A 13,237-nucleotide genomic window follows, 5' to 3' on the forward strand; every position below is an offset into this window, starting at 1 on the left:
TGGAACTGGATTGGTAATGGGATATGGAGCATTTCACCTGAGGTCCCCTAAAATCAGTAGGCCTGTTTGGCCTTTGTGAAACTGGATTGGGTGGGGGTGGTGAGTGGGGTGGGGTCTTATTTTTTTTTCCTACATAACCAATGGCCTAATATCCCCTTTGTTGGCAATTCCAGCAGAGGACTGAATGTGCCATGGTGAGGCCATTTTGCTCTTAGGGATAGTCCCTTCAGAATAATGATGAGGTCCATTGGGGCCTGGGCAAAGGTGGTAGATGCATGCTGTATCAAATGAAATTTAGTCTCCATTGCCTTTTTAAATGGGGTATTTCACTAGCACTAAAACACAAGTCAATAAAATGTCACTGTTAAAATTTGGACCATGTTGGCAACTATGTTGCTTGTTACAAGAACCTTTACACTGAAGATGCTAAACCTCTGATAACTAAGGAGAGGTTGTTCCTACAGTAAGTCTTTGTCTTGCATACATAACACTGCAGAAGGGAAGGGAGGACCTGCCAGTTCTCTTCCAGCCTCCACCAATTGCCAGTGTGTCCGTTCTTTTGCATGTTGCTTAAGTTGAAGCCTTGGTCTACGTTTACTGCAATTGACTGGGTTTCAGCTCTCATGTGGCATGAGGGAAAAGGACAGACACTGCTGGTCCAGAAACAATTCTGCATTATTTTAAAATAAGACGGTGCTTTAACTTAACGAATAAGGAACATGGGGGGCAGAATTCTGTTTTCCCAGAACCAGAAAGCAAAGTAGAAAAATAAAATCAGATGTTCTGAGGGTTTTGGAGGACAGTGAGGCTATATGGTCAGGGAGTCTGTTCTAGATGTAAAAGATGGTGTGAGGAAAAAATGTGGAGTTCTTTCTAGGAGGAGACCTGGAGAGCAGTAAGATGAGTTAAAATGGCAAAGTATAGGAAGTAAGCAACAAGAGTTGAGTTCTGTATAAGACACAGTGCCTTGAAGATTAGGAAGAAATTGGAAGTCAGTGAAGAGATCAAGGATCACTGTCATGGTGGGAGGGAATCGGTGAGACAGATGGCTTTAACTGTGGCTTGATGGATAGACTTGAGGGGTGCATTGTGATTAGGGAGATTACAATTAATCAAGAGCATGGACTGAAGTTTTGCAGTGAGGATGGAGAGGAAGGGGGAGAATTTTGGGGTATTGTAAAGAACAAGTAGAGTTTCACAGCTGTTCAGCTGTGAAGGAGGAAGGAGTAGAATGACCCCAGGCTGTGAGACTGGAAGGATGTTGGAGCACCGTGAGTGCATTTCTGTCATGATTATAATGGGTTGCCTGTTTTATTGCTCCTGCTTGCATTAAAGTCCATTAAGAAACTCCTTTTTCAACACACACATCATTAGGGTCCATCAGTTTCCTGTCTGCTTCCTGAAAATGTGCTCTTAGAAATGTTATAATGAGGGAGCTAATCTATGTGGTTAATGCATGACGCACAGACCAGCTAAGGGTCTAAGTAATATGCTATTGGAGAAAGTTCCAGGTTAGTTTTCTTAAAACATTAGTTTTCTTGCAAAGGAAAGCACATTACTGGAATAACCATTCCTAGAGCAAAAAGATGGTGCAAAACTATTGTATTTAAAATAATTGAGGTCAGCTTGTATTGTAACTAGGAGTTTTCAGCATTCACCAGAGTGAGCTCTACAGCCTCAGTGTACATGTTAACCCCTGCAAAAGGCAGTAGGGAGAAACCATGGTCCAAAATAATCTTAAATTGTTTTTCTCCCCTTCCGTCCTCCATGCATTTGTGTTACAGACTCTTTTAAGATCCAATACATGCAGTTCATGGCGTACATGAAAACTCCTCAGTACAAAGCAAACCTGCAACAGTTACTGGAGCAGGAAAAGGTGAGTGTCTTTTTTTTTTTTAAATTGGTCTCCTGACCATTTCTAGCTATAGATGTACAGCCTCCACATCCCCTTCCACAGATATTTGAGAAAATGCCACAGACCCAGAATTCCAGATCAGTATTTACATAATTCCACTGTGGCCCCTGACAGAGTTAAAGGGCCCTGCTTAAGAGAGACAATGCCTTTTTGCTTAAGGCACAGGACTGAGAGTCCTGTGTTCTATTCTCAGCTGTGCCACCAATTTACTGTGACCTTGATGAAGTTTCTTTGCCTCTCTGTCCCTGTTTCCCCTGTAAAATGGGGATAATGTTCCCTTTTTTCACAGGATTGTCCAGATTTAATTAGTTGTTAAATTCCTTTTCATTAAACTCTGTTAAATATGGTTGAGCTATTTGCCTGAATATGGGATCACCTGTACAGACGAAAATGAGGGTTTCCCAACACTAAAAATAGCAGACAGATAGCAGGAATTGAACTTTCAAGAGAAAGTAGTGCCACACTTTAAAGCACCACCATTTCAATGGCCGCTCTTTCCTCTGATGAGCTGCAGAAGAGAAGGTGACCAAAAGTTACATGAGATAGTCTTTTCCAAACTGGTTACAATCTCAGTCAGGTAATTGTGGCTCAGTAAGAGCTATTCTGAGATCACAGATGGGTCATATGGGACAATAAAATTGTGCTAGAGAAGATAAAATATCCCTTATTCTGGTTTTCTGGAATAAAGTGTCCATTGAAAGCTAATCTCTGAGTCAAAATGCCTTTTACAGTAGTATGTGTGGAAACCAGGAATTGCAATGAACCCTAGGCTATAACCCTCAAACTAATTTAACATCAAGAAGTTGGTTTGTTCACCTTATAATAAATGAAAGAACTAAAACAAAAGTAAAGGAATAGCCAACAGTCACACAGCAGGTTGGATAAAATATCCGTAAGTCCCTGAATAGGTGTTGGGGCATGTTATAAAAACCTAGAGTGATGTCTGTAAGGTGCTTGAGAGCCTAATGGAAAGCAGTATAGTTGTAAAATTTATTATGCATGAGCTTCCAGTTCAGCTGAGCAAATAAGTATTTGGTACAGTAGCTGAACCAAAAAAACCCACCCCTTGTTTGTTCTGAACCAAAACTGATTTTTTTCCCCCCCGTTTTTTCCCTCAACAAAATGAAAATCGGAAACTTTTGCTTGTTGATTCAAACAAAATGTTGAGTCCAATTGACCTTTCTGACACTTTTCAAGTTTTTTGGCTAAAACTATTTGCTGAATTTGCAAATTGTTTCCATGCCTGAAAAAAATGCATTTTGGGGTAAAATTCATAAATGCTTGCTGTGACCACAAAAGTCTTGCAGCTCTCCTTTCAGTGCTCTGCTACAGCAGAGCTATCTGTCCAGCAGAGAGAGTACAAGTTCACTATCCAAATATCTTTTCCTTCTTGGTTTTGCCCCAGTTAGGGAATTAATGAATGCCCTTGAAAATAGGGATTGTGATTACGGAGCCAGAATAATGGTTCCTCCGCACAACTCTACCTACACAGTAACATTCTAACCCTCAACACCTTGTGTCTTCCATTTCTAAGCCTCTGCCAATCTCAGAGAAGAATGCTGCTGGATTATTCCTATGATGTGATGCGCAATCCAGGGTAATAGCATAAAGTCACCAGCCTGTTTCACAGACTTTATAGACTTTGCACTGTTCTCCATATGGGAAGGCTGGTGTTAGCCTTTGGTGAGAATGGTCAACCACTGCTTGCTGCATTCACTGTGCAAGAAGTGCTTTGGGGCGTTATCAGTGATGTTTGACAGTCCCCTACCACTTCGGCTTATGGTCCCCTGAGAAACAGAGGACAAAAAATCCTTCTGTTCACATGCTTGGTGTCAGGAAAATGAGCAGCGTAAAGTTAATTCTGTCCTCTTGCACAGCCTATTGTGCTGTATACTGGAGTTGTGATTTCAGACTGTATGGAGGAGGGCAAGTTGGTGATGGTATCTGACACCTTTTTCTCCCTGGGGTAAACTAAAATGTGAAATTTTATTTGTAAGTCAAAATCTCTTCATGGAGTGTAGTATTGGGCACTGAGAGAATCACTAGTTAAGAATTGTGAAACCTGAATCCCAAACTGCTTTGGCTAAATAACTTGTTCTGTGGTATGTACTGGTTACAGTACTGCCTCTGACTGTGTCTTATTATGAAAACCTAAATGTTTTTAATAAAGCTTCTGAAGTGCTAGTACACTAATGTACCTTTAGATGGAGCTATCAGCTACTGTAACACTTAATGAAATGCTAGGTGTTCATAGCACAAATGATTTCACAGCCTCACCTAAGCAATGGGTTTAGTGCCATGGTGATTGTGTGTTTTCCCTTCCCAAAATCCTTGGAGGAGGTGACAAAGGGGGGGGGGGGTTGATTGTTGCAGAAGTATTACATTCGACATTTTCCCCTATGTGTAGAACATTGCTCCTTATCCAGATGGATAGCTCTTGAGTGCAAGACCCCTTCTTTTTCCCATCTTCAGCCCTTAGCAGTGAATACTTTGCTCCTGCAGAAATCCCCTCTAGAGCTGGGAGATAAATGGGGAAGAATCACAAATTTCTCGTTTCTTTTCCCCTCCACACACTATTGTTTTTCATAGAAATTTGAACCTTTTCCCAGTTCTACTCCTGTTCTTTGCAGGTATAGGGAGTGTGGGAGACTGGGACACAGAAGCAAAAATGTAAGGCGTGCTTGTGGTGGTCTGGTGAATATTCTATGCATGAATTGCCCTAGAAATCAAAGGGAGAGCAAGTAGTGTAAGGAATTTTGAGAGAGGCTCCTCTAGGACATGACGTAACATATTTCTGATTTTTTCCCTGACATACTTTTGTTTACTGAAGTTCTTTGAAGAAGAATATTCTGTGAGAACTTTGGGGATCTCTGTTCTATTCCCAGCTCAACCACAGACTTAGTGTGTCCTTGATGAGTCATTTAATCTCCTTGTGCTTCAGTTTCTCATGTATAAAATGTGGTTGGCACTTGAGTTGCTGAGAGATTATCCTGGTGAATACTACAGAGAAGCCTATAAATAAATATCTGTGACTTTGTGGATGAACCCATATTTTAAAACAATGTTAAACTCTAGGAAATACAGAGCTGCAGAAGTTGGAGATGGAAAAGGTCTATGAAGAAGTCTATTTCCTCTTCTCTTCTAGTGCAGGATCATTCTTAACTGTCCCGCACAGTTTTTAATATTTCAGGTGATGGGACTTCCTCTGTTTATCTTGGAAGACCATGCCACAGTCTAATAGATCTCACTCTTACGATAGGTTTCAGAGTAGCAACCGTGTTAATCTGTATCCGCAAAAAGAAAAGGAGGACTTGTGGCACCTTAGAGATTAACAAATATATTTGAGCCTAAGCTTTCGTGAGCTACAACTCACTTTGTCGGATATCATCACCTTATGATAGGGTTCCTTATTCTTGCCTGTGTAAGCGACTGTATCATTGAAATGCCAATTGGTGAGGTGGAACTTCCCACACACATTACAATGGGAGTCTGACATAAACTTTGTGGGGTGTTTTTTTTTTTTTTTTTTTTTTATTTTTCCAGGAAAAGAACGCTCAGTTGCTGGGGACAGCACAACAGTTATTCACCCACTGCCAGGCACAGAAAGAGGAAATTAAACGGCTCTTTCAGCAAAAGCTCGATGAGGTATGGTTTGGCCTGGAGGAAATGGACTAAAAATGAATGTTTAAAAATAAATATTCTTGCTGGAAATTAACAATCCAACACTCTTGAAGTTTTGCTCTGGTTTCGACATCTTGGCTCCTTCCTGCAGGTGGCTGTCCAAGGGAATGTATTTCCTTCTCTTGTCCAGTCCATCACTGTTGCTTAAGTTGTAGCTTACCAGTCCCACCACCATGTCTTGATCCCAGAAGAGGTGTTAGTGACAGTCCTCAGGGCTGATTTTCCATTAAGTAACCAAGGAGCACGCAGAAAGTACATTCATTTCCCCTAGTTGAGTTGACTTGCCAAGTCTGCCTAATCTTTCTCCAGAAAGTGCACGCCTGCACTTGGGCGATTCACAGGCTTTGTGTTGGCGTTATGTCACTACACCATTTTATTTGTGGATTTATGACCCTGTGCTCCAGCCACTTCTGCTTATGAAGGGGGAGAACAGAACATGCTTAGAAATTGAACAAAGGGATCAAATACAAATATCTTGCCACCCCAGAAGCAGTGATTTCATTCACCCGCAGCATAAAGATTGACAAGGTGATTGACAGTGGTGGGATTAAATCAGTAACTACACCCAAACCAGGCTAAACCGCCCTTACGCACAACATAGTCCTTGCTGCGCTGCTCAGCAGAGGCCTCAAAGCTTCATTGAATTGGTGCTGTGATTAAGCCCCTGGACTGCAAGAGTTCTGGGTTCAGTTCCTTGTTTGGTCAGACTGTGAGAGACCTAGGGCAAGTCATGTGATCTCTGGGACAGCATTTCTTCCACCTGCTGTCAGTCTTGTCTGCTTAGCCTGTGAACTCTTTGGGCTAGTCTAGTACTGTCAGGCCTTGACCTCATTTGGGGAGTCTTTGTGCTCCTCTGGTACTACCAATAACGTTGGGTGGCACAGTAATAATAGAACAGCTAGCCATATTTACCCACCACTTTTCATCTGTAGTGCTCTGTGTCTTGCAAAAGAGCTCAGCATTGTTGCCATTTCACAGATGGGGAAACTGAGGCACGGTAGCTTCCTGTTTGCCTATAGTGGCTCTAAAAAGCATGGGGGAGGGTACAGTGGGACAAACTGGCGGGTACCACACCAGCTTGACAAATGCAGATAGGTCAAATGAAAGTTCAGAGGCCTACAAAGAAGCATGCTGCTTCACTGCATGAACAGGTGATCATATGGTCCAACTAGGGGTCAACTCCTGGTTTGTATTCCCAGCTTTGCCAGTGACTTGCTTGTGACTGCACAAGGTATCTCGCGTCTCTGCCTCAGTTACCCATCTGTAAAGTGGGAATGATGATGGTGATACACTGCCTCTCTGAAGCGTTGGAAAGTTTTAATAACTGTAAAAGTGGTGTGACTCCCCTAAAGACGGGCAATATAGAAATGTGAAATATTATTACTATATGTGTGTGCCGACTCTGAAATTGGAATCCTGAGTCCCATTTGAATCTGATCCTTTCTCCCCCTCATCCTGTAGTTGGGAGTTAAGGCTCTGACATATAATGACCTGATTCAGGCTCAGAAAGAGATCTCTGCTCACAACCAGCAGCTGAAGGAACAGACAAAGCAGCTGGAGAAAGATAACAGTGAACTCAGGAACCAGAGCTTGCAGCTGGTACGTACTGTGCTTCCATATGACGAGCAATGTGTGAGCCAAGTGATGGCCATTTTATATATAGAAGGCAGGTCATGAACTGCTGTTTTCCCTTTTATATCTTAATGAGAACAAAAACTGAATGGAAATCTTCATTCCTCTAGAGCCTAGAAGAATGTTGTCCATGCAAAGAATGCTACACTGGTGATGGGAAGAGCTTGTGTGTCCAGTTCTTGTGCTCACTGTCTGGTTTCTGTGCTATCTGTGGCATTCCTCTAGTCCTAGACCTTTTGGCTTCTGAAAACAGTCACCAGTTGCTTTCTTTTCTTTCTATTACTTCTTAGTCAAGATGCATTTCAAAAGAATGAATCTTGATCCAAAGGGTAGGGTGGGTGGTCCATTCTCACAGACGACTTAATTGAAATCCAGAAGTTTTCTGAAGTGACAGCTGATTTGGGTGGCCCCAACCTCGTCCACAGTACGCAGCTGTGCAGACAGGCTCTGCGCATATGGGATAGCAGTTTGAAGTGGAGGTGATAGAACACCATAGACAAGAAGTTTGCCCAGGGCTCGCTTGGCTGTAGCTGTCATTTATATATCCGTCACTTTCAGCAGTTCGCACAGTTAATATTAGGGTGGTGGAGAAGCTGTATGCAGAAACATTTAGGGATGTTGAGTAATGTTAGCCTTATAAGCCCCAACTCCAGCTGCTTACATAGGGATTGGAAACCAATTTTTCTGTAAAGCTGCAGTGTTTGCCTTGAATTGAGAGCTAGTCCTCAGTATGATAGAAGTTTCCCTTCAAATTTCAGTGGAAAGGAGGATGGGATTCTGCCCTGCTCTATTGATAGTTTGGAATTGTGAAACATGCCACTGACCAAGCCTTTAATGCACTTGCAGCTTAAAGCACGATGTGAAGAACTGAAGTTGGATTGGTCAACGCTGTCACTGGAGAGCTTACTGAAGGAAAAGCAGGCACTGAAGAATCAGATTTCTGAGAAACAAAAGCACTGTTTGGAATTGCAGGTAGAACCGCGAGCGAATTTAGTGCCACTAGGTTGTAGTAGTATTCGGCCAGTATTCCAGTTAGGGCACACGTTCGTCTTTTTGCATTACGGGACATTGGAACATAAACCTGCTGCCGTGGTAGTAGTATGACAAAATGATTAGAAGGTGGGTTGATAAAACTAGGAAGACCAAAGCTGCAGATAATCTTTCAGGTATACAAAGGGCAAATAATGGAAGTTTGCTTGGCCTCCAGTATTGCTCTGAGCTTCTGAACCTGAGCATCGGTTTATCAGTTTTCCTCCGTGTCCTTAAAATGCTTTGTCTAGTGAAAAGGAAGGTCCTATTGGTTTTGTTCTATTTCGTTCTGTTGCTCCTATATTGTATCTCCTGTGTGTGTCTCCTGTCAGACATCACTTCCCATAGAAATATCTTGCCAAGAGGACTTTTCTTTTCACAGTGGGGTTGGTTCTCTTGGCTTCTCATAAGAAGTGGTAACCCAGTCCAAATGTGTTATCGGGCACATGGTTGGATACTCTTAGTATGGGGTGTGATTTCCCCCCACCCCCACCATCCAATTTAAATCTGACTTTTTACAGACTCTTTATTGGAAATTGTCTGACATGCTCTAGAAGATGTTCCCTAGTAGTCTGTTTGAACATTCTTTTTTCTACCTGTACCTTTGTTTCACAAATCCAGAGCGGTGTATTGAAATTTGTTTTTTAAATCATAGATTGTTTGCTTTGAGTTATCACCAAAAAAGGGGACACTTTTTCTGAGAAGCGTCTGGAAGGGAAAACTCCAAAATGTGGTATAATTCTTAGGTACAGTCTTTAATCTTTGTCCTCCTCTTCATTTAAAGATCAGCATTGTGGAGCTTGAGAAAAGTCAAAGGCAGCAGGAGCTCATGCAGCTGAAATCGTATATGCCTCCTGATGAGTCTCTGTCGGTACAACTACGCAATAAAAACCGTTTAAGCCGTGAGCCCGAGGCCGATCATGGCAGATTCCAACTTGAGCTTGAGTGCTCTAAATTTCCTATGCCCCACATCAATGGCATGAGCCCTGAACTGTCCATGAATGGCCATGCTACTCCCTATGAAATTCATAATGCTCTTAGCAGGCCCTCTTCCAAGCAGAACACCCCTCAATACATGACCTCTCACCTGGACCAAGAAATAATTCCTTGCACCCCAAACCACAGCAGCAGACAGAAGGTGGACAAGACAGCAGGCTTGTCCTTACCTGATTACACCAGGTTTTCCCCAGCTAAGATAGCCCTAAGGAGACACTTGAATCAGGACCATGCAGTCAATGGAAAAGCAACAACTAATGAGATACACCAGAGGTGAGAGTGGTTAGTTCCTGTGTTGGGAAATGAGGTGTGGTAATGCTTGTCGTGTTGCTGGTAATATACCTAGACAGTAGAAGAAAACAATCTCTGCCTAGACTTTAGTGTGGTAAAGCTTGGTGGCATAGTCATTTAACTGTAAGCCAGTATATCCAGCAATGCCAGTTGATCAGGTAAGCAAGGCAATAATGCCTTGAGTTTGTAATAGGAATTCATTTTGGACGAAGGGCATTAGAAGGAAAAAGCTGACGTGTACATCTTTGTTCCAGAGCTGACCATGTAAAAGAGAATGGCCTTACATATCCAAGCCCTGGCATTTCAAATGGCATAAAGCTGAGCCCTCAGGAAACTCGGCCCTCTTCCCCAGCGGCCTTACCCATTGCAGGCGAGAAGGTAAGGAAAGCGTTGGCTTCCCTGCACAGAGCTGTCAACAGAAATGATGCTTCTCACAGAGCAAAGAAATAAAAGCTCTAGGCTAGAAGGTGTGGATTCAGCCCTTTCTATGGCTACCAGAGAGGATGAACTCAGCATTGGGTGTAACATGAAATGGAAGATGTCAAAAGAAGGAACTGGATGGTGGAGAGAGTCTGGTTATGAACTAGGCTGGTGCCTTTCATTGAACTCTGTAAAATGAGTAGGTGGTTTTGCTCTAGTTCACTTAGCCAGTCTCTGCTGGGTGTTGGCCTCAGCAGAGAGGCTGAGGAGAGAATGTACCATGGCGTGTCAACTATGCTCTCCCATGGAGAGGTGCCCGTTCTGGAGCAGGGTAGAGGCATGCGAGCGGGTGGCAGTGATGATTGCACTGCTGCTGCCTGCTCTGTGGATAGAGGGCTTCTGCCTACAGATTTGTTGGACAAACACCTTTCACCAGCAGCAAATCAATGGTTACGTTTCTCATTGATGTAAATCTTGAGAAATAAGAGGCTGTGAATCCCCAAGCACAGGTAAGGATGTGAGGAAACAAGCTTTCGAAAACTCCCTCCCTCTCCCCCTTGAGGCCCACATCAGAGCCTCCCTCCTTCCTGTCCAAGGTGATCTGGTTCAGATTCCTTAGGAAACCTCTGTTCGTCTATGGTCGCAGTGGGTTGTTGGCTGAACTGATGTGCTGTCAATTTGCAACACATTCAAACTTCCCAAACACCCTTTTCTCGTATATAACATGCTGCCTGATGGGAAAAAATACAACAGCAAAGTGCCTGGGGAAAAATGCACACAGCTTATTTGTATATAAAAACGTCAACATGTGCAGAGAAGTAGCAGGGTTTGATCGTCGTTGGGGGAAACTCACTAGTGAGTAACAAGCCCCCTTTGAAACAGGCTGCCTTTGTGTTCGCAGGTTTTGCGAGAGAGGACTTCTGCGAGTAATGGAGAAACTATCACCAGTCTACCTATCAGTATTCCTCTCAGCACGGTGCAGCCCAATAAACTCCCTGTTAGTATCCCTCTGGCCAGCGTAGTCCTACCTAGCCGTGTTGAGAAGGTGGTGAGTAAGGGATTGTCAACACTTTCCATCCCTAACTAAAAACCAAACTGGGGAATAGTCATATACCGTGCACCAGAATCCTGGCTGGGACGTTGAGCTAGAATACCCTTGCTGCTTTTGGAGTGGCTGCTGACGCTGTCTCTCTACCTGGATCTTGGACAGTTATTTTCCTAGAGTATGTTAGACCAGCATGTGTCCTGGACAGGGTGGGAGATGAAGTTCCTGCGCCAAACAACTTAGTTCTGAATCTATGGCATGCTGGAGGGGCAGGCATAGTCTAATGGGTAGGACATGGGCCTACGAGTGAGGAATCCCAAGTGCTAATTTCAGCCCCGCCACTGATTTCCTATGTGACACCGGGCAAATGAAGGTCTGTCTTGGTTTGCTCATTGGTATAATGGGGCTACCTCGTGTGGGTGCTGAGGTTGAGTTTGCACGGTGTTTTGAAATTGTCACACGCCAAGCATGAGCTGTTGCAGTGGTGTTGACTTTTCAGCTTTCACAACTGGAAATGTTTTGGGACTCTCTTTTTGTGATCTCAGCAGACCCTTATGCTGGTGTGTGTTCCCAAGGGGAAGAGCATGAAAAGGACAGTGGGGGAGGGAGGATCAGTGCTTGACAGAGCAGGGATGTAAGGCATCCAGTTCCCACCAGTGTTTCTGCCAAAGGGGATTCCAGTAGATTACTAAGGAGCATTCACTACCTTTGTGTGGGAAGCATGGATTTGGAATCTAACTGGATGGTAGTGGAGGAAAGAGGAGGGTTAATGACTCCCTTCTCAGCCCATTGAACCATCTCAGACTGGCTGGATGCTTCCCAGTTTGTGACCACCAGTGTGGTGTTTGAGTCCCCTCCAGCAGATCACCAGTACAGCCTTGTGCAGCAACATACAATTGGACATAAACTTCCCCCTGTAGCCCGCTTTCCGTCATGGGAGAGGGAAAGATCTCTCCAGCCTGAGATCATGTATCCCATGGCTTCTGCCAGCCTCCCGCTTGTACTTCCTTCATATCCTTTAATTGTTCCTAGTTGATGGGTTGATTGCTCTTATTAGCTCAACAGCCTCCTGCCTAATTAGGCCATTAAGCACCCATCCCCCCAATTAAATCCATTCGGGGGCAGGGAGGAGAGCTAGTATCTTAGGGGCCAGAGTGCTGGGTCTGCTCTAGCACTCTTTTACAGGGGGTTCTTTCTTTGATGAACTAAATAAGGGATCATTAGACAGATGCCACGGCGAGCTGCAGTTGGAGGGTATTGTAGTCTGACTCCCCATGTTCCTTCTTGCAGCAAAAGGCCTTGCAGTTGTGTTGGAGAGCCCCTGTTGTCTTAGTTCCAGGCAGATACATCTCTTAAAATGGAGGAAGGTGGCATCGGTATAGAATTACATTGCTGCCCTTGGGAGTTAGTGCCTTCTTCGGGAAATATCCCTTGCTGAAAGCTGGTTTTGCAAAGGGAGAGCTCGATTCTGAAGTCTGTGAGCACCTGCAATGTGTGCGTACATGCACTGGGCCAGATCCTCAGCTGGTGTAGTGTGGGATAGTTCCATAGAACTCAGTGGGCCTATGCTGACTTGTATCAGGTGGGAATCTGGTGCTCTCTTTAGTGTTCCTGATGGCTTATTCATTATGGATGCATTCTGAGAACAGAAATACTCGGGATGACACCAGGCCTTCAGTCTGTGTGCACGTCTCACTGATTTCAGGGGAGCTGTGTGTATGAACTGAGGGTGCGATAAAGCTCTTTGTTTCTTTTCCCATCTACACTAAAACTACGGTTCGAGGGATCTCATTACCACACAGTTGCCTTGAGTCAAAGGCAGAGGGACCCTCTTTGATGTGTTTGTACAGCCACTACCACATTGGGATCCTGGTCCATGACACGGGCTGGTAGATGCGAACTCAATATAAATAATAAAAGTTGTAGTGTAGATGGGATCTAACTGTGTCCCGTAACTGGGCTAACCCTTGAATAGAACAAACCTCTAACCCAGTGGTGGAATGCTCTTAGGTCATGTCTAACCAATCACTATTAACTATGATGTAGCTGCAGTGGGTTTGTCCCCTAATCTAAACAGATCTGTGGCTTGGTTATAGCTGCAGGCATTGATGGGACCAAAGAGTAAACCCTTGTACACATTGTTGAGTTAAGCCTTTGTTCCTCAAAGGAGAGGAGTCACTTCCGTCCCTTTCCTCTCTCTGGTTTGTGAGCACAGGTTACAGGCTTGT

At 43.9% G+C, this 13,237-nt stretch overlaps 2 protein-coding genes across 12 annotated transcripts in view; one reads left to right on the plus strand and one right to left on the minus strand.

Moving 5' to 3' along the window:
• The window catches only part of DOT1L (DOT1 like histone lysine methyltransferase), a 103,803-nt gene that overhangs the window by 69,108 nt on the left and 21,458 nt on the right, over positions 1-13,237 (plus strand). For 6 of the 8 annotated variants that reach the window (XM_073324234.1, XM_073324230.1, XM_073324231.1 and 3 more), the window contains 7 exons: positions 1,785-1,876; positions 5,459-5,560; positions 7,058-7,195; positions 8,075-8,200; positions 9,042-9,526; positions 9,799-9,922; positions 10,866-11,012. In XM_073324234.1, coding sequence (XP_073180335.1) covers positions 1,785-1,876; positions 5,459-5,560; positions 7,058-7,195; positions 8,075-8,200; positions 9,042-9,526; positions 9,799-9,922; positions 10,866-11,012 — 1,214 coding nt within the window. The remainder of the gene's footprint in view (positions 1-1,784; positions 1,877-5,458; positions 5,561-7,057; positions 7,196-8,074; positions 8,201-9,041; positions 9,527-9,798; positions 9,923-10,865; positions 11,013-13,237) is intronic. The other 2 variants (XM_073324232.1, XM_073324235.1) reach the window with 2 other exon arrangements.
• Positions 1-13,237, minus strand: part of PLEKHJ1 (pleckstrin homology domain containing J1) — a 56,155-nt gene that overhangs the window by 7,845 nt on the left and 35,073 nt on the right. The window lies entirely within an intron of this gene.

Source organism: Lepidochelys kempii, chromosome 25 (assembly GCF_965140265.1).
Source record: "Lepidochelys kempii isolate rLepKem1 chromosome 25, rLepKem1.hap2, whole genome shotgun sequence".
NCBI classification, from domain to species: domain Eukaryota; kingdom Metazoa; phylum Chordata; order Testudines; family Cheloniidae; genus Lepidochelys; species Lepidochelys kempii.